The sequence below is a fragment of the Strix uralensis genome, chromosome 7 (genome assembly GCF_047716275.1).
Source record: "Strix uralensis isolate ZFMK-TIS-50842 chromosome 7, bStrUra1, whole genome shotgun sequence".
In the NCBI taxonomy this organism is placed as follows: Eukaryota; Metazoa; Chordata; class Aves; order Strigiformes; family Strigidae; genus Strix; species Strix uralensis.
In genome coordinates this window covers 14,964,313-14,985,833 of record NC_133978.1, presented here as the reverse complement: position 1 = coordinate 14,985,833, position 21,521 = coordinate 14,964,313, and the positions used below count along the sequence as shown (strand labels likewise).

General features: G+C 40.0%; 1 protein-coding gene across 4 annotated transcripts in view; it reads left to right on the top strand.

Annotated features, from left to right (window-relative positions):
* The first annotated feature begins 8,238 nt into the window (after nucleotides 1–8,238).
* The window catches only part of LOC141945837 (L-threonine ammonia-lyase-like), a 32,541-nt gene continuing 19,258 nt past the window's right edge, over nucleotides 8,239–21,521 (top strand). The window contains exons 1-5 of one of the 4 annotated variants that reach the window (XM_074874515.1): nucleotides 8,239–8,453; nucleotides 11,963–11,989; nucleotides 15,204–15,546; nucleotides 19,943–20,059; nucleotides 20,955–21,196. In XM_074874515.1, coding sequence (XP_074730616.1) covers nucleotides 8,353–8,453; nucleotides 11,963–11,989; nucleotides 15,204–15,546; nucleotides 19,943–20,059; nucleotides 20,955–21,196 — 830 coding nt within the window. In that variant the 5' untranslated portion in view covers nucleotides 8,239–8,352. Of the gene's footprint in view, nucleotides 8,648–11,962; nucleotides 11,990–15,203; nucleotides 15,547–19,942; nucleotides 20,060–20,954; nucleotides 21,197–21,521 lie in introns of all 4 variants that reach the window. The other 3 variants (XM_074874513.1, XM_074874516.1, XM_074874514.1) reach the window with 3 other exon arrangements.

Genomic DNA, 21,521 nt, shown 5'->3' with positions numbered 1-21,521 from the left:
GTATGAATTTTTTCATCCTGCTGACTGCGTAGTTAATCACATGGCGGATCTTGTCCAACAAGATTCCCCAACAGTACAGCTAGCTATTACTGTATGGTTGTGGTGATTTGACCTTGGCTAAATGCCAGGTACCCACCAAGTCACTCTATCACTTCCCCCCTTTTCCCCTTTTTTTCTCAACAGGGCAAAGAGGGGAAAGAAAATAAGATAGGAAAACAAAACAGCCCTTGTGGGTAAAACAACAGCAGTTTTAATATAAGCAAAGCGAAGCAAAGGTCCGCGCATGGAAGCAAAAAAAAAGAAACCAGATTTATTCTCTACTTCCCATGAACAGGCGATGTCGGGCCTTCTCAGGAAGCAGGGCTCCGATACGCGTAGCGGTTGCCTCGGAGGACTAAGGGTGACCCCACCCCCTTCCTCCTTTCTCCCAGCTTTATACTGAGCAGACGTCATATGGTATGGAATATCCCTTTGGTCAGTTCGGGTCAGCTGTCCTGGTTGTGTCCCCTCCCAAGATCTTGCCCACCCCGTCCCACTGGGGAAGGGGAAATGTCAGAAAGAGCCTTGGTGCTGTGTAAGCACTACTCAGCAGTAGCCACAACACCAGTGTGCTATCAACACCCTGCCAGCTCCCAACATAAAACACAGCACCATGAGGGCTGCTACAGGGGAAAGCCAATTCTGGCTCAGCCAGACCCAGTACAGTGGTACTGGCTTCTTGCTTCTATAATTCCAGCTGCAAAACTGCATTAAAAGGCAACTTAAATACTTTCATAATGCCACTATTTAATAGGAGAATTTGTGGTAGTTGCCATAGGGAAATTGTGTAATCATGAATGGGAAGAGAAGTGCCCGTGAAAAAATTTCTATTAAAAGTTGATCCAAGGCATGAAAAACCTTGTGAGAGTATGAATGAATTAACAAGATTAGCATGAACCACAAGCTCTGGAGGCAGGGTATTAATTCAGATTGTTAGAAAACAGATGTGAACTCTGGATTCTTGTCCTCTGCCCCTTATTTTGAATTTTTTTCTAATGAGATCCTTGAAGTGTGATCAGTTCCATGTGTGTTTATGGGGTAGGCTGATGCTGGTTACACCTGCTATTAGTTTGCTGCATCTGCATGAATATTTTAGTTAGCGTTAAGGGTAAAACAAATAAGAGCAAGAATTATCACCTGAAACAAAGTCCTTGCAGGAAATCAGGATAGCATGGATGCTGTTTCTAATGCCAGATTTTAAGACATCCTACCTTGCTTTAAGAGACCAGTTGGCTCTAAGCATATTAAAATATCTGTTACAATACTCTGTCAAGATGTAGTAAAATGCTTTAAATTATCTATCCCAACTGTTCTTTAATTCAGACCCGCCACTGGAACTCATTATAAGAATAATAGAAATATTATTTCTTAATTCAGATATTAATCTGTGTAATTTTTAATTCTGTAAGTGCATTCTGTTTTTTCCTTCTTGGATACTACTTTTCACCGTCTACACAATAATGAAGGGATAATTTTCTGTTTCACAGCCATGACTATCTAAGGTCTCTTCTAATGAACATTGAGAAAAGAGGAAATAGAAGATTAGAGGATAAAAAAACATGGAAGAGGAATGGAGGGCTTATTGCACGTGTTCAAGGAATAAGCATCAGAAGTGAGGATAAAGAAGTCATGTGAATTATCAGATGCTATTAATAATTCCAAGGTAATCTCTTATCTTTAAATTATCTTTAGGAAAGTGAATTAAGAGAAGCTGATAGGACAAGAGCCTGTGGTTAGAATTTAAAAGAAATTACCCCAGTCCAGGGTGCAGAAAGTGTTCTGCTGGTGTTAGATACTAAGACCAGGAAACAGCCCCTGGGAGGGACTTGATTGTGCAGCCTTGATGGAGTTGGTGGGAAGAGAGCATAGGGCCGGGCAGAGAGGACGTGAGGTGGTCGGGAGGAGCCCAGCAGAAGGGCAGGGGAAGGACTGCAGGGAGCAGGCTGGCTGAAGTGGGTAGACACCACCTGGCAGCACGTGTGCTGCCTCACGATGAGGTGGTCTATTTCTGGCTGAGTGGCCATCAGGTTACCCCAGAAGCCACTCTGTCTCCCACCCCATCTTCGGCTCAGGCAGCTCCTTCGTTTTGCTCTTCTCACAATGGCAATTGACAAAGCTGAGGGCCAGGCTGGGTACAGCCTGGGTGAGCTGATCTCCAGCACAGCGTGAACCGCAACCCAGAGTTCAGTGTTTTAATTAGAAGCAGCGGGAGGGGAGGGAGGAGGATTTAGGTCAATGAGAGTCTAGGCCAAAGTAGCAGACTCCGAACTGTTACGTACTTGACCTTGAGCTTGTTTAGATTGGCAGGGAAGCAGAGGAGTTTGTGTAAGTACTGATGCTGAGAGGAGCTGGTGTGTGGCACCCCAGCAAACTGTTTATTTATTTCAGCAGAAACCATCATCTGTTCTTCACTGCTCTTCTATATCTAAGCAGTGATGTCTCAAACATCTTCGAAAGCTTTTTGAGCCTCTGAAAGCATTGTGGAGTAGTTAATCTACAGACTGGCAAATCAGAATCCCTTTGACTAAGTCTGTAAAAAACTATCTGTGTTTCAGCTCACATCTGCTTCTCATTTGGATGCTTGCTGATTGTTGTTAGTGAAAATAAAGGTAATGATTACATTAGTACTTTGAAATTATATGGTGCCTCTGTGATGTTCTAATGCTGCCTGAAATAGCGGAAGGTGAAGCTGTCAATCGCAGTTGCTGTGCTCTGCACAGACAAACTAATACGTCTCTTCAGGGATTCCCTGTATGGGCTTCAGCCAGTGCACCTTTCCTTTGATATGAACATAGCCATGTGACCAATGCTTTAGATCCAGAAGGGCAAAAAGCCTGGAGTCAGTGATAACATAAGGCATCTCATGTTACCGAAAGATATCTAGATACAGTCTTTGCTAATTAATATAATTTTGTCAGGTGTATTTGAATAGATTATTTTATATTTTCATCCATCTACAATGCTAATTTACTGCCTCAGAATGTATTAAAAATTTTATCCTGCAACTTGAAATTCAGATAAGCAGGAAATAAAATCACAGAATAGTTTGGGTTGGAAAGGACCTTTAAAGGTTATCTAGTCCAACCACGCTAAATATCCCAAATAGCAATGCAAAATGTTTTGCTGGTTCCTATCAGTTATTTAGTCTCAGCAGTAGAGTGTACATTTTTTTGTAACAGCAAAGCACAAGCTTTGTGATGCAGTTCCCAGTTTTTGCTCAGCTGTTGAAATGTATTGGTTCAGCATCTTAGAATTAGACATCTGACAGATATAAATCCTATTTTTGGGAAGATAATTTTTGGACCTCTAATGTAGAGTTTTGCTCTTTGTCTTGAGAAATAGCTAATCCTTTCTGCAAAATGTTTACCTGATAAGCAAATGTAGTCTGTCCCACATAGTAACTTTACACGAAGCACACTCAGGCATCCCTCTAGCCTCTTGTGCCACAGGTGTGTTCCTTGAATTGATGCCTGTCCTTTCTCTCAGCCACTACAAAATATAGCTCGAGGAAGCTAGATCTGTTTCCACTGATTTCAATCTACCTTACTGGTCTTTTCTCAGATCCCTAAAGATAACAAACAGGAACATGACATTTCACTGCCATGGGTCAGCTGCTATGTGACATAGGAACAGTGGGGGCTGGAACTCTGGTCTGCTTTATAAATATTGATTTATGCAGAAACTGAGTTGGAAGTGAAATTAATATGCTAAATTAGAAGAAAATGTGAAGCATTTTGGTGTCTATTCTTTTGTTTGGGTGGTTTTTTTTTTTTTTTTTTTTTTTAAAAAATTGGCAATCCTTTTTGAATTGTCTATATTTATTTATCCATGCTGATTATTATAGTGGCTTACCACCACATTTGCATTGATACATTGCATAATTCTAAATTATCATTTTGGTTTCCTGTGTTGCTACTTCCTGAACAACTTTTGTTATTTTTCTTGGCTTAACTGCAGACTGTCTCCACCCTCTTTCCTTCTGCAACTGATCAAATTCTGCAAAGAATTCTCTGCTTTGGATAGACTATCACTTCCCACCCATGCTGTTCTCACTGCGGTTGGAAATGTTATTAATTTTATTTAGTGTGGGGAAAAATTTGGCTAACCCTTCAAAACCATCTTTCAAGTCCTGTATTTCAATGAAGTCTTTATTTACAATGGTAATAGCTCTTTCTCCCAGTACTGTCCAAACTGAGTTTTCTCTGGTTACAAGAGAATGAAGCACTGTTTTCCATTTTCACAGTAAAATGGTCCTATTTTATTTTTATTTTGGGGGAAAAAAGCAGCATAACCTTGTTTTGAAGGTTTTCTAGGAAAAGAAGCAGCTGTCACTTTCCACATTGTGCTATCTTTTATTGGCTTTTGTGCCAGGGATTGGGGGAGGGAGGCAGGCAGTCATATACAACCTGATGAGTGTAAAACTTATTCTGAAATGGATTTTCCACTTCTTTCCCGTCCTCATCCTTGATCTTACACACTAGCACATGAGCACTGAATTTCAATTCTTTCCCTTGATTAAAGTGGTTTGGACTGAAAAAGTACAAGATAATAATATTGTATGATGATGTGCATAAAAACACTTCTCAAGAATTGTCATTTCAGATTTATACAGTAGGTGGTTTTAAGTCTCAGGTATGCCTAAAGCTGTGCAGATGTGAATGATGATTCCCTTGCACAAACACAAGAAGTGTGAGTGGTAGCAGTATGGAAGATGTAAATAAAACCTTTAGAAACCTATACAGCACTGGGGCACTGGCTTTCTTCCCTTAGGGCACACCAAAGAGCAGCTGGGAGGAGGTTAAGAAACTCTAGATTTGAAAAGAAATGTGATCTGGAGTCCTGTAACTTAGCATTGTCCTTGACAGTTTCATGGCAAATGTGTTGGGTTTCACTTGACCATACCAGCAATGTAATTACATCTTACCTACTCCCCCCGCCCCCCCCCCCCCCCCCAAAAAAAAAAAAAAGGAAAAAGTCAAAGATGGAAGGTAGTTTTTCCTTCTTGAGGTAGTTGTGTTTTCTGAAGCACTGTGAACAGGTTTGGAAATGGTTACATTAAATTATTGCAGGTCATAGTTTAAGAGAAGTAAGAAAACAGCTTATCTCAGATCAAATCAATGCAAAAGGCACAGAAAAGTCAACCCCATCCTATCCCAGGATAGTTACTTTGTTGTTCATATGTTAATTTATCGGTTAGTCTTATGGTCTATATTTTTAAATCTTCGAGCAGCTAGTGGACTTGTCCCTAGATACTTAGGTAGCTTGTTCATTTTCCGTATGTTTTGGTCTGCTGGTGGTGATTGGCTTGATCGTATTCGAGATGAATAAATGTAATGAAAACAACGCATTTCTGTTAGCTAAGAGGCATTTGGCTTTTCAAAGCTAAGAGCCAAGAGTGAGATTATATGTGGAAGGTTTACAGGATCAGTTATTAAAAGGCAATACGCTAGAGAAGTTTTTTGCTGACTAAATGCAAAACCAGAGAGAAATGAGGGCATCCTGGGAATTTCAAGTGCAGCAGACAACAACCCCTTGCAGACAGTTGACTCAGAAGCACGCAGTCTGAAAAAGGAATTGACCGAAGACGGTGTGAGGGAAATCGCTAATAGTATGTAGCCTTTATAGCCAATTAGTTGAAATGCATAACCGGTCTACCATGCCCAGTGTGCTTTTTGATGTAAATTAAGTAGATGGCACCATAGGTAACAGGGGTTGGATTCCCTCCCTGCACCTGACTAGATGCTCTTGGTAGCAGCATGAAGGAGGCTGTGCAACACCCTGCTGCTGTGACTTTTGCTGTTTGCATCCACCTTGTCAGTTGTAAAGCTCCTCTAACAATCACAGTGCTCTGCTTAGAAAAAATGTCTGAAAAGGCAATGAAATCAGGAAGGAGCTGTAAGATCCATCATATTGTTTTTGTAATAGCTGTTAAACTATGGGTTAATCTAGTTCAAGCGTATTAAACCTTGAATCAAAAAGCATAAAGTACGTACTTACGTTCATCCCCATCGTAAGTATTTTGATATGAGACTGCTCCTAAAAATGTCATTTACGGGGGTATTGCCTTCTGCTGGGAGAGTTCTGGTTTTTGAACAGCAACAGCAGATATGACAACTCCTGCTAATAATTGCATGAGTAAAGACAAAGGGAATAAATAGAAATTTCCTGGAGAAGCGATATTAGGAAGAAGTAGGGACACCAGATAAACTTCCTAGATGAAGGTGGCTGAGTTATTTAAAGGATTCAAGTAACAACAAAGAGAGGTGTCTTAGAGAAGACACACAGATACTAAAAAAACTGCCTGTGAAAGGTGACAAAATCCAGTTGCTCTAGAAAGACAAAGCAGGACTACTCTACAGCCATCCTCTCTGCATAGATAGTGAAGGTGGATACATGAAGTGGTGGACAAAGTGCAAGAAGCTTGTAAGGACAATGAAGTTTAACAGGCAAGAATGAAAGGAAGATGCATCTAATAATTGTTTAACCATTTCTCTCTCATTAAGGAAATAAACAGCTCAGAAAACTGTCATAGTTAACTTACAGCAATTAACAGTGATGCAGTAACTTCTAAGATACCGCACAGCCAGCATTTCCACCACACACTTAGGTAGGGTCTTTGAATGAATGTTTGACGTGGGCGTAAATCTACAGCAGAAATTTCCAAATATCCGTCTTCCCTAGTGGACTGCTTGTTTGGGAGTGTTTTAGAAGGACAGCAACTCACCGTTTCATGTACTTCTGTCCTGAAACCGCTTGTTGAATTTGTTTCCAACTGACTGGCCGGATGGTCCAAAAATGCTTTTACTGGTTTTGCAGGGTCTACAAATGCTGATCACAGATCAGGGCTCGTTTTGTGAGGAGCTGATTTTATGTGAAGACTTGAGTGTGTCGGTCTGAACTCCCAGACACCTGAAAGCTGGGCATCGTGACTTTCACTACTTTTAAGTTCCCTTTCTTGCCCACCGTTGCACTTCAGGCATGTTATAAGCAAAGTAATAACTCTACCCACCTTCTCTCTGTGCTTGGAGGCACCAGTGAATTTGTCCTGAACTTTGCTCTGGATAAGCTGCAAGTGCTTACTGCAGCTGACTGCCTTTTTGTCTCTTTGCTTCTGGCACCAGTGTGCTGCTGGGTTGTGGTCATGTGTAGCACATGCCACCTCCACAACCTGCACATCCACCACCTGGAAAGGGAAGGATAAAGGGGTTTTGGGTGGGATAGACAGGAAAAAATGGTGAATCTGGACTTCATCTGTACTGATGTAGTCAGGGAAGCATGGACCTGTCTGCCACGCCAGTGTAGGGAAGGCTTCACTAGCACAGCTCAGAGTTTCCTAGAGATCCCAGAAGAATATTTGATCATTTATTCTGACTCTCCCATATAAAGCAGATTATAGTGTTTCTCACGGTACTCTGTGGGGAGGGTTAGGTCACCACTTGGGTTAGATTTTATGATGTGCCCATTCTGTGTCTTGGAGGTTAAGATTTTTTACATTGTCAGCAGAAAGCAGAAGGTACTGAGGGGCCACTGATACCTGGAAAGGGACACCTTGTCATTCCCTGAGCAGCCTGGAACCTGCACTCCATCAGGGCTGTATTCCAGAGGAGAGGAACCACAGAAGGACCTCCTGCTCCCATCCCCACTGCACAGCCATTCTGCATCTAGAAACATGGCACTGCCTTTGCTAACACTCTCTGAGGACAATAAAGAACAGATCTAGATGTTTGGGGTTTTTTTATCTGTTGTTGCAGTCTTTTCCCTAGATGTTATTTTTCTTTTCTAGCTGTATGATCTGGGTATGTCTGGTTTTCTGCTACAAGGATTTGTGCCAAGACCCAGATGAAGTAATTGGTCTCCTCTGTGCCTCAGTCATGAAGACCCATGTCCATTGGTGATGCCTTAAAGGATCTCTTCAGGTGTCTCAGCCACCACAAAAAAGGCATCCCTTTCTTTCTGCCTCTGCCTACCCAAGTGCATGCCATTAAATAGTGGGCCCTACAGCAGGTCTAGATCATGCTCCACAGCTAAGCAGTAAGTAACTAAAGCTTCAAGTGTCCTGCTAACAGTGTCACTCAAACATAATCCAGGCCCTGACTCAAATTGACAAGGACAGGTTGGCCTCTGAAATAATATCTTTAAATAGCAGCAGCCATCTCTCTCAAAGGCACTTCCCTCCCCCCACCAGCGCTGGAGAGCTGCTTACAGCACATCGCCCAATATTTCCCACCCAGGCATTGCAGGGCTGGCACTTCTCACAGGCAAGTGTGTCCCCAGCCCGCAGTCTCCCAGCTTTGCTTTGCACTGGGAATTACAATGAATTTTGCAGCACAGTTTCTCTACTCCAGGGTGTTAAAAAACAGAAGTCTCAGGGACTACTCCAGGGAAGATGAAGACTACGATCCTTTCTGGCAAAGGTTGGAGAATATTGCTGTCTGACTTAGAGCTAGAGCTCTCCTTGCTCCCCCTCAGGGGTCATGGTCAGCCCTCAGGGTCCACCCAGGGCCAGACCCACGGACATGACAACCCCTGGACCCCTCCTGCCTCCTTATGGTGTTGTAGTTGGAGTTTTGCTTCACCTCGTTGTTTATTTAGTCACTGTGCTGTATAGGTAATGATTTCATTTTCCTTTCCTTACTTTCTTAAAAAAAAAAAAGGAAATTGTTTGTTATTTTCCAATACTTCCCAGGGTTCTGTGGGTATGAGTTGCTCTTGGAGTCATCCACTAGCAGCAGTGGAGATTTGAATACTTTAAGCCTGTGGAGTTCAGCTTTTTTATTTCTTCATGAGTATGGTATTAGAAATAACCCTAGACGGGCCTGTGGACTGCTAAAAATTTATCTTGGGATAGCCTGTATCAGATCCTGTTATTACAAGTGTTCTGTGGTTGTCTTTGTTATGGTGCTTATAGTTTTCTTGAATTCCTGTTTTCAAGCTTGGATGGTGCAGACAATTTACGAGACATCTAGTGCCCTTGCATAGCAACCAGCTGAGGCATGGTGCACCCATGTGGCATGGTTTTGTTTGCACAACCTCGCTCTCAAACTTTTCAATAGTTGTTTTCTCCCCCAATTTTATGATCTTGACACTGCTGGCAAGATCACAACTTGGTGTTGCCATATGTGGTATAAACAAGGGGCAATTCTTATTTCCTGTATCCTGACAATAGTCAAAGATGTTGGTAATATTTAAAACATAAATAGTTTCAGTGGGATCAATGCTGTTAATAAACCCTTATAGAACACCAAAGGGGAAGACAAGATCCCAGTTCTGCATTGAAGAAATGGCTTGCCCAAAGTCATACATGATGCGATGTGTTCTGAGAATCTTAAACCAGTCCTTTCATTACGGGACCACTCTTTCATCTAGCTTGGGTTATGCTGTTCATTCTTTAAGTGAATTATGAATATGCATTAATCGCCAGAGAATCTCTAAACTCAGAATACGTTTAATTTAAAGAGGAAAAAAGTTTAATTACTTGAAGAGTTTGAACTGCCAAACTGTGTGTAGTGTTGGGTGGTGATCATTTGACATTTACAGCTGTGAATGTCCTGTAAGAACTGCTTAGAGGGATGGGTCATTTGAGGGAAGGTGTTGAAGCAGAGATAACCAAGAGGGGTGACCTTCTGAGCTCTTCTTGCTTTCAGATTACTTTTTCTCATGTTATCTGTTTAGCAGCTGACACCCAGTTGCCATTGCCAGCAGTAAGCACTGACATTTTCATAGTGGATACTGAAGGCTGGCAACGGATTATGACCACAGATGAAGGCAGATATAGTACTAGGCTCAGGGTCTGGTAAATCTGACTTACTGAAAGTAAGGAGATATTTTATCAGAAGTGATAATGCAGTTTGGTTGTTCACTGCATTTGTTGCTGGTGTAACATCACAGGGTATTGTCAGACCTTTATATGGTGAGTAGAGTTATAAATGCCTGCTCAATCTCAAGGCTTGGTTGTTTTGTACCTATCTGTGCTGGATGGTCACAGTGCAGACATCCCCTAACATTTGTGTCATACAAGCTAGTAACTAAGCCCTGATCTCTTTGTCTTTAAGACACACTGATAAGTAGTCCTGCTACAAACTTCCTGCAGGAATCTTAGGCAAGTTACTCGATCTGTCTGTGCCCCAGTTTCTATTAATAAAGTTGAGCTCATATTTACTGACTTTGTCTTTCTGTTTAGGGGAAGATGTTGGTGATGTCATTTAGGAACAATAACTTTGCTGATGGTTTGGCTATCTAAATTTCCATCCTGTAATTGCCACTAGTTGGAGTGATACAGTCTCAGACGGGTGTTTCTAAGTACTAGTATTACACAAAGTAATGGTAATTCAATAAAGTAATGTTTGAGTGAAGTATTGTCTTTGATCTGTTTTAACTGTATTGTCAAAGAGAGATCTAGCATGTCCCTTCCCCATGTCTGGGAGAGTTTACTTGTCACCCTGTCATTCTTGGAGGACACTCAGACACTGTACAGTGCAGTAACCTAGAATTACTAGCAGTGAAGATGTCCTCTGTTATGATACTTCTTGCCATTTGTATTCAAGCTTAACACTTTGCCAGTTTGCACTATGCCACTGATCAGTCCAAGTTAGATGTTGGACTTTGACATTCTTGTCATGGTGTAGAGCTGTAAGGGTGCTAAAATACTCTACAGAACTTGTACTGTGCTGTCAGTCCCTCTTAATGGTGAGTGTGTTTCATTGTGAATGCAGATGATAAAAACTGCTGTAGAAATGACAAAGAAATGCCAAGTTTTCAGTCTTATACTAATATTTCTTTGCCTTTTGTGACACTTGAATTCCTACCTGTGAAGCAGCGCAGTAACATGGGTATGTATGTCCATAATTTCAACTTTATTTCTGCCTCAAAATGTGTTGTTGTGACTCATTTAGTAAGAGGTGTAAAAGATGCCAAATGGGCCAAATGTTGGCATTGGGTATGTCTGCAAATCAAAATGGCAACACTGGCTGAGACCAAAGAGCTGTCTACCTCTACGTCTTCTCTGTAGTGGTTGCCAGTAACAGAAGCTTGGAGAAAAATAAAAGTCACCTTAGATGCTTTCTCTCATATACTTTCATGGAGTCTGCCAAGTGAGTGCTTAGGGGCTTCCTGAATTACAGTTTGCTTCTTCAGTGATGTGTTTATTGGTTACTATTAGACCTACTTCCATATAGTTGCACAATTTTTTTAGGAACCCGTTTACGGCATTGTCCTTCATAGCATCCTGTGACAATAAGTTCTGTTAGCTAATTATTTTCTGTAAGAAGGGAACTTTTAAATTTTTTTGCCTGATACTTTCATAGGGTGCCCCCCTAACATTTATACCATGAGAAACAGCAGCTAATCCTTCCTAGTTTGCTATTTCCTGGACATCTGTGAGTTTGTAGATTTTTTTGCTCCTTCAGTTTTAGAAGCTGAAGAGATCCAGTATATCAGTTTAATCTGTTTAGTCTGCTTCATGGATCCTGAGGAAGGCAATCAGCGTGTGCTTCATCTGATGGGGACATGTAATTGTCCTGTCATTGCAGGTTAACTGCGTGGCCATTTCTTTCTCCTTGTAACAAAAGCAACAGTTGTGGTCTTTAGGTTTAGTATGTACTACTACTGTGTTTTAGCTTCCCAAAATTATTTTTGTTGGTTTTATTAATATTACTGTTTTTCCAAACTTATTTTCCCCACTGCTATTTAACTTGAGGAAAATTATAAGTATATTCAAGAAAACAAATTTGAAACAGAAAAATCATTCATCCTGAGTTGTTGCTTTTTATCTTTCGAAGAGTATATTTCGGTACACACTGTCTTTGCATTGGCTTTGAGACTTTAAACTATGTAAAGCTATCTGCTTAAACAAATGATATTTTTTCCAGTTCTGTAATTATTCATGGAATGTCTGCATACAGATCTTCTCTTTTATTTTTTTCAGTTATGCTGAGCAGCTGTTCTTGAAAAAGTAGGTTTATAAACTGTATTTGCATGTTTGCTTTTACTAATCACTTTGAAGTTAAAATGTCATAATTTATAACCATGTAACAAAGTTTGCCAGCTGAATATTTGTTTTATGGCTGGAAATAAACAGACTTTTTTATGAAAACTTTCCTAGACATACTCCAAAAAAGGAAAAGCAATCCATCTGAGAGGAGCAATGTTTTATAATGTTGGAGTTTGTATTTATATTGGGTCAGATTTGTATCTGGTGGGCATAATCACTAGAACAGGGGCCATATTTTGTTACTGTTCATGAGATGTCACGTGCTGTCTTTTTGTGAGCACTTGCATTCTTTGCTGCCTGCTTTTACTGTTCCTGCAGAAGCAATTCATACTGAGGTGGTCTACACCAAGCGTATGAACTGTGTTTGATGAGAGAAATGTATCTGACCCACCAGGGTTATTAGTTGCCTGTTTGTGATGGATTATCAAACCTCAACCCACTGTTTACCTTGGGAGTTTGAGAGCTCTCAGTGGGTGTGTGACACACCCATGAGGGTTCTATAGGGAAAAAATTCATTCACTAGTGTAAATGAAAAGTAGAAGCATAGAAGAATAACAATCTGAAATAAATATATACAGTACATACATGTACAATAGCATGATGATATTCCTTTGGTAATGACACTGTTGACCTTTCAGATGCAAATGGATGATAGTTTCCATATTAAATGTTGAGATGGTAATGTTTCAGATGTGCTTTAAACATATCTCAAGCTTGAGAAACCTACACATATTTTACAGCTGTTTGACTTTTTTTCTTTTTTCCCAGTGGTCATAAGGTGTTGTCTCCCTCAGAGTCCTGACTAGATGAGAGCTGTGCTGCAGATCAAGGACTGAGAATCTGATTTACTTCCCTCCTTTGTTCTGCCAGAGAAAGAAAATCCAAGACTAGGGCCAAAAATCAGTATCCCATTTTGGTGTCTCTATTTGCACATAAAAATATTTGGTGGCACTAGTGTGGTGAGGCATTTCCCTGTAGTTTGTACTTTCTAGCAGAATTCTCATTCATCAATGGACTTTTTGTGGTCATCTTTGGCTGGGGGTTTTTTATGGACTTTTTGTAGTTGATTGCAACAGATGTAAGGAAAAAGGTGTGAATTTACCTCCTATCTCAAATGCCGGTCAGAAAAAAAAATTTGACCTAGAAAAATCACAATTTTTTAATCTACCTATGTATTTTACCCTACCTATACTCTTTTAACCCATTGCCAGTGTAAGAAATTTCATTCATTGCTAATGCTTCCTAAACATTTTAGATAATATGTTTAGAGAAAAGATGTATATGTTCTTCTCTTTTTGGAACAGTTAGAGGCTACTGTGATATGGAAAATGGGTTTTTTGTGGGGAGGTAGGGAATGAACTCTTAACGGCGATCTGGTCTCTTAGATGATGATAGCTGTTGTTTATGCCAGGGGCTGTGCTGTAACAAGTTCATGGAAAGGCAATCTGATCTGATTCTCATTTTTACATTAAGTTAACTAATATGCATGAGAACTAACACTGGAAGCTTAACATCTTTATGAAGTGTTCCAACGCTCTAACCCCAAAGGAGCAGAAATGCAGAGAAGTGTGGAATAGAGCTACTTGATAACCTATTTAATTTGAAGGCAGAATGCCTGCTGTTTGGATGTACCAGCTTTAAGATATGGTTTTGGGAAAATATTTTAAATCACAAGTTTCAACATAAACAAGTTATAAATGTGTAAATACTTTATTTATCTTAGAAAATTAGTGTTCTCATTAATTTTGGAGAGAGAAGACCTTGCTACAAAAATTGTCCTTTTTGTCTCCTGTGAGGATATACAGAATGGTTGATGGTACATTACTTGATTCAAATAACAAAACCTTTTATGTTGCCTATATTGTTATGTGAAGTCCTCAGTGGAACAACTGGAAGTGTAATAGGAGGCAGAGCTACTGGCAAAGATTATTGGGACCACAAAGAAAACGGATGACTGCCACAAGTGGGGCAATTGCTCAAAAAGCAGCTGTCTCTAAATATTTTTAAATTCTTTTTGGAAATTATTACAGTGTATATTACAGTGCTGATCACTGCTGTAAAACTAGGGGAACATTTCCTTTAGCCAGCCCTGCTGATGAATTTTATGAAAATGGTAAATGTTTTTTGTTGGAGATGATGGTGAAATCTCTGACATATTTTAACATGTATATTTTTAGAAAACGTTTCTTCCAAATAGATTAATACTGAGTCCTTCATGTAGAGGGGCTTATACCTTCTGTGTAATTATAGCCACAAACCAGGATGGTATTGGCTCTTTTCTAAAGCACTGGTCTTCTGCTTAATGCTCCTTTTCCCCCACATTACTCTCCAAATTCCAAGAATTCCTAGAAGTTTTACATTTATTTGTTAGTAGGGCTGCAAAATCCTACACTATATTATCGCTTGTGAACTCCTGAACACTGTGGACCATAGAGTAAGGCAGTTGAAGGAAAACTGGTAAATTTTTGTAGAAGTGTTGTCTCTCCAAAGTTTCTTGTGGAAGGAGGTTTGTGTGTCATCACAGTGTTGTCTTATCTACAGGTGTTTTTATTTATGAAGTGTTAACTCGGAGATCAGGAGACCTAGTTCTTTAGCTCTGCAGTAGGATGTAATTGTTATCCCTTATCAAAGTAATTTTCTTCCTGTCACAAGGCAGTTGACAACTGTCAAGAGTATGCTCTGCAAGAATGCAAGAGCAAAGAAGCAGACCTCTTGTGTACAACATAATGACATTTGTTACTGCTATTAATAGTATTAGGGAATGCTCTGCAGCAGCTATTTGCTTTTTTTTTGAAACACATGGAGTTGCATATAGCAAATACAATTCCAGTTATTCCAGAATTTCTGGAAGCACTGAACTGGGATCATTGCCAATTGAGACTGAGTACTGAGGAAGGTCTGGCTAGCCAGACAACATGTTATATCTTTCTTATTTGCTTGGGTATGACAGTTTCCCAGTTTGTCCATATGGCAGGTTATCTGTGGCTTTTCTAAAAGCTGTCTGGTTACAGTAGCTTTCAATCCACCTACAAGATAAGGTAATATGACAGTAATAATTCAGTTTGCCTATTTGAGGCTTGCAAAAAGCAGCTGAGATGTGCATCCTTCTTAAACGATAAATGTCAAGCCTTTAATCATCCAAGCTTTCCTAACAAGTTTCTTTATTTGCTTTTAGGGATGACAATAAAATAAAGAAACAAGATGCCCCAGCACTTTGTGATCTTCACTGTTGTAAGGATGGGCCAGTAAGAAATGGCCTTATTGGGCAGAAGCCACCCTCTATCAGCCCTGAGAGACTGAAAGATTTTGGTGAGGAGGATTACCTGAACGGGGATGTGAAGACCTGGGAAATGAAGATAGTGAACCATAACGAGGAGTTACTTAGGGATGCCCTTTCCCGCATCCCTCAGTCAAGCAGTAGGACCAGCCTGTCAAGCTGTAACAAGCTGATTCGATTTGAAGATATTAGTGCAGCAGCTTTCAAAATCCAGTGCGGTGTTCAGAAAACCCCATGCATGGTAGGGAGTTTATATGGCTTTGCATTCTCTCGGTATTTCTTTTGTTTTCTTTATAAAACTTGATCAGAAATGAATGAAGAGTATGTGTGAGTTGCAGCAGATAGATCTGTGTAAGATGTCTCATGTTCATATTTAGTTTTCTTCTTACTTGTTTACACTAATCTAAATCCTCAAAGATTGCAGTGATCTGTAAACAAAGGATAAACCACATTAGGCATAGACTTAATGCATTGTGGTATTATGCTCCTGGTGAAAAACTCTTGCTACGAGGAAACTGAGTTGAGGCTGGTGGACTATCAGTGTTTGGGTAAGCAGTCTTGTGGGAGGATCTGATTTGGAACAAGCCCTCATATTTGGAGAGTTTGAAGGTACAGATTTTCCTTCCTAGCCTGGCCAACCTGGCAAGGCTGGATATGTTCTGTAACCAGGTGGTTCTGCCACATGCGTCTTCAACAAAACAAGAACATTGAGATACACACACACACACATATGCACCTATTGATCAGTCTAGGTATGAAAATGACTGAGGCATTCCCATAAATGTACAAGCATTTGCTAAAGCATAAGAGAAGTACAGTGACAAACGATTTAATTTGTAATGTATTTCTACTGTTGGGAGCTCTTCATGAAGGCTGCTGTAGGCACTCTGTGGCTAATCTCTTCCTTTCCCTGCAGTGGGTCAAAAGAGTGTCTTTGCCAAGTGGCAATTCATAGCAGCAGCCCCAAATCACTCTCTCGATGAATCCCTCCCTCCCTGTTGCTGACCTGGGTCACCCCACCAGCCTCACCGGCTGTGGATTGTTTTTCTGGCCTCGACAGGGAAAGGAACTTTTATGTCTAACATGGGGTTAACAGTCCCTGGAGCAAAGTGGTTGGGTCTGCAAGGCGCAGAAAATCTCCTGGTTCCCAGATGGAGCCTGCTGATCCAGAGACATCATAATTACTTTTGGTGGGGTTTTTTTAGTTTAGATTTCCTAAAATAACTTCAGCATACCATTGAAGAAGTGTGTCTCATGACAGAGGGCATGATACAAGGCCTTTTGGGGCTGTAATGTGGCACAAAAAACTTGCAGGGTAGTGTTGTCCAGAGTGCAGGGAGTCAAACTGAATGCACTGTGTATTCATATGCTGCCTGTTCAGAGTGACTCGGGAGTAAACCATCCTGACAGCTGTACCTGGATTTCCTTTCAGAGCGGAAAAGTTGGCTTGCTTGGGAAGGTGGAGGGAGTGGGCCAACATATGTGCAGCACGGGTGGTCGGGTGCACAGGGCCTGGGAGAACAGAGGGAGCGTACCAAACTCTGCACATTGCATCATTTGTCACCAAAACTCTGACTGTCATGCTTGAGAGCACAGTCAGTGCTCTAGACAGAAGTGTCAATCTTGTCAGTCTTTTGCTTTTGTGGAGAAACTGTCCCAGGAAGATTTGCATGTGTATTGCAAGTAGTGAGCACTGCACTTCTCTGTAATTGACAACTCTGGTCATATTTGTTAGATGGGTTTAATCTGGCTGCACAAAGGTAGGTCAATGGGCAGGGAGAGTGTCAGGGCTTAATTTGGAAAGCAGAACTAGCTAGCTCTGTACCCTTTGATAGCCTGGATCATCCCTTCCCTGCAGCTCATGGTGTCGTGCACTTCTGTCAAACTAGTAAAGTCTATCTCAGCTCCATCCCCTGAGCCATGTTTTTGCTCTCAACACATCCTAATGTAGGAAAAGGCGAGACTGCACCACTGAGTCCATCTTCTGCTCCTGCAGGCATCTGTTAATACCAAACTTTTCATAAACCGATTGTGCTCCTGCTCACAAGTACTGAAGCTTTCTTTGGCTAATTCACACCATTTGTTCTCAGGCAGCTTTGCCCCTCAACTTACATAGTTCCTTTCTCTTGGGTGTCCCTGGTAGATTTATGCAACATGGTTGTATCCCCTTTCTGCATTTACTGTGCCAAGCCAAACAGGCTGGCTTTCTTTAGTCTCTTTTAATAAACTGTCCTTTTGGGATGATCAGAATAGTGGAAAGCCTATATCCCCACTTGTTTTAGTGTGAAAGTAGACCACGACTGTTGCTATTCAAAATAATATTCCTGCAGAAGTCATTAGTATATGTTTCATGCACTTATTCAAAAGGAAAGTATTGAAAGTAGAGAGATGTCAAGAACAACACTGATAACCTTTATTTCAACTCATCACTGAGACGTAAGAGCCCTTTTCAGGGACATTTGTTGGGATTAAAAAACTGAGCATGGCTATAACCCATTCAGTTAATTGAATGGAGAAATCACTTTACAGGGGGGTTACTAACCTGCAAGTAAGACCATGGAGGGAACATTCTGGATCCTTATGCAGGTGTTTGCCTGGAGCTGAGATATGGCATCATGAGTGATTGTAACAGATGTTACAGAGGTAGTGAGTATAGGACAACAAGGAATTAGCATTAAATTGGGCACTTAGTTTGGTTATTGATGTAAGAGCTTTAAGAGTTGTTTTGTGTTAGCTTTGTGGATCCAAATGGAGGCTGTGCTGTGTGTTGTACATTAGACACAGAATCTGTAGTCCCTAGGTAAGATCACGGTGTTAAAAGGTAAAACTTAGAGGTTGGCTCAATGAATCTTACAAGGCCATGCATTAGGTCAGTACAGCTGAAAATAGCACTGACAACCTCCTTTGTTAGAAGCAATTGCTGTATTCAGGCTACATGGAAAAAAGCCTCAGTTAAAGGAAGCAGAAAAAGGTAACCTAAAGAGTTAAAATATCGAGTATCAGAATTAAAGAAAAAAAATAATAATCTCAAGTACACCACCTCTGTGGTGAAGAGTACTTAATGACACACATTTTAAATGTAGGAGACTTAGCAATTTTATAAAGTCACAGGATTCATCTCCTTAAATCCTTTTTCTCATTGTTCCAACATTCTCTACAAAACCAAAAATTATAAAACTAGAATGGTATGTGAAGAACTAGTAAAGTAGTGTTCCTTGTCTAGTGTTCTTGTTCTGTTTTGCATAGGCATTATCCATAGATTAGGCTGTTTAGGATATAAACTATTATCCTATTAGTGTACTAAGCACTTTCCATTCTTTCAGTTCTGCAGCCAAATTTGCAAAGGAGCAGCAAGTGGTAGCTCCTATTGCAGGATATTCAGAAGCAAAATAGAAAATCTGGCCCCATCTATGGGTGAGGAATTTAACATATGCTTGTAAATCCACTAAAAAAGCCTTGAAACATTAATCTGAAATATTTAGTTTAATTGTATACCTTAAAGCAAGTATCTGTTTCCAATATATTTAGTTTATATAAATGCACTTTGGCAGTCCCACAGTCTGAAAAACATATGTACTATGTACACCGTACACCGTATACATGACACTGCCAGATACTTTTAAAGATAAATATTTAAAATATATTGTCATGCTGTCTTTTAATCTATGTCTCTTTGTGACTTATCATAAATGAGGGCTTGATCCCCAAAATCCCCAGGTCCTCATTTGCTTTGGCAGCCAATGGAAGAAATAGAGCAGATTATGAAATAGAGATGCAGTAAGCCTAGGGAACTGGAACCCACAAGTTTACTGCAGCTCTATTTCGTAAGTTATCTTGTTTAAAACTCTTGTTTTAGATAATATGGTAATAGGAAATTAATATGGTGATGCATGCTGTGTCTTCCTATAAAAACTGATAAAGGTTTGCCATTAAAGAAAAAATTTTAAAAAATCATGCACTTAGACACTGCATGACATGTATTATGCTTGCTAATTCCTCTCAGCTCAGCAATCCTTTCTGTTCCAAACACTGAGCATTTTCAAACAGCTGCTGCTTACACTTGCAAACCTGGGAAAAATTTTGTATTATTTCCATCATTCTTCAAATAAGAAGTGTCTTTACTAATGTCATACTAATGTCATAGGACACAAAACGGACAATATTCAGTAATGAATCAGTGGCAGAAACCATAGCAGAGTCATAATGGCACTCAAGGAGGAATTTTCTAACTGTTTTTGTATCTATTAGGAGATGACCTTATTGTTTGGATATTCAATATTCAGTGCTGGCAAGTGCTAAAATATCAGACCATAGGTTGTTTTTTGAAATAATTGAAAATACTTATTTTAATATCTGTATTTGAACAGTAAGACCAAAATAAGTGCTATTTTCAGAATTCGTAGTGGGTATGGGGTACGTATTTCATTGCTGTGAGTTTGAAAATTAGTTCCATAAACCAGAAGAATCTGGTAGGTAACAACACACTGTCATGTACATCTAAAGAAACAGATTATGAACTTTACTTTTTAGAGGTCATACATAGCAGTTGAATGCATGCCTCACCAGAGAGATGATGGGGTGTGGAAGTTTTTTCTTAATTTTAGATATATCCCCATAATAACATTTCTATACTCCAGTATTCTAGGCTATCCAAGCAGTATGGAATGGACATCTACCTAAAGAAAGAGTTCCTCCAGTACACGGGATCTGTGAAGGAACGAGGTGTACTTTACCTTCTGACATCATTGCCTCAGGTATAACAAAATGCCAATGTTTAAAAATAAATCAATTTGTTCTGCTTCACAAAAATGGAGCAGAATTAAAGATAGTTTTACCTGTATTATCCATGGAATTGTAGTGTTTCTTGCCTTTTGAACCATTGTGCTGAACAACATAGATAGATTTGCAAGTATCTGAATGTAAAATACTTTGTTATTTATGCTTGGTGGATCTGCTGTTGAAATGCTTAAAAATATTTGAAAGAAAAGCTTGCAAAATGTAAATACTAGTGTTTTTCTGTGGCATTTAGATGACGGTGTTTGTATGTGTACTATGGTTCTGACGTGTTGAAACCACAAACTTTAAATGATGATGAAAGTGAGTTACAATGGGTGATGAGAAGGATCTATATCACCAGTTGATTTTGTAATGAATTTCAGTATCGTTACATTAATAGTTTGTTTATCATTTGTCGTAGGAGATTATTGAGTCCCTGCAACAATAATAATTATAATTGTCATGATACAGCAGCCCAGAAACAGTGGTTATTCCTGCACTTTTGTCATAATATGAATAAATCCTTCTGTTAAAGGGAAACCTGAAATGAAATAATTTCATGCAGGCAGGGAAGAGGAACCAGATATCAGCTCTGAGGGGCCAGATATCACCTCTTCTGGGATCAGCTGGAGTTTTGCAGCTAATTCCAATGGAACAAGAGTTGAACCCAGAGGAGTGCAGAAACAGATTTCTCTTGTTCTGTCTTAGCTCTGTGTGTAAATCCTGAGATTATGCCAGACATGCATATACTGTGTCATAATATGATAATCTAGTAAAGAAAAAGAAGGAAGTCAGACCATTAGAATGATCCAGAATCATATGGGACAACTTTGTGACACTATATAATGTGCAATAAGCAACACTGTTTTTTAGGATCAGCAAAGAAAGGGAGTGATTGTGGCTTCGGACAGTAACTTTTCCATGGCTGTTGCTTACCATGCCTCGGAACTCCGTATTCCAGTATTTGTCATCATGTCAACCAGCACGTCCCCAGCCAGAGTGAAAATGTGCCGTGAGTACGGTGCCATGGTTATATCCTATGGAACTACAGCTAAGGATTCCCAGACGCATGCAAGAAGGTTGGCGCAGGAGAATGGTTACCTCTACCTTGAAGAGTAAGTGGAAGGTCAGGCTGATTAGAAAGATTAAATTAAATATTTGCACAGCTCTGCAAAAACAATTAGTTTCATTAAAATTTGATCACAGGTCATCAAAATGTTCCCATTACCTGGGGTATGGACAGTTACATATTCCCAGGCATGAATCACTAATCTTTCTATAACAGTTTGTGATGGAAACCAAAATGAAACATTCCCCCCAAATTAGGCAAGCTCCTGATTAGGAATGATGTGGGTTAGTATGATAATTGATGTATGTTAACTCTTTATGAACCCTGTCAGAAAGCATTAAGGTTAGCATTCATTTTTGGTCTCTGGAGTA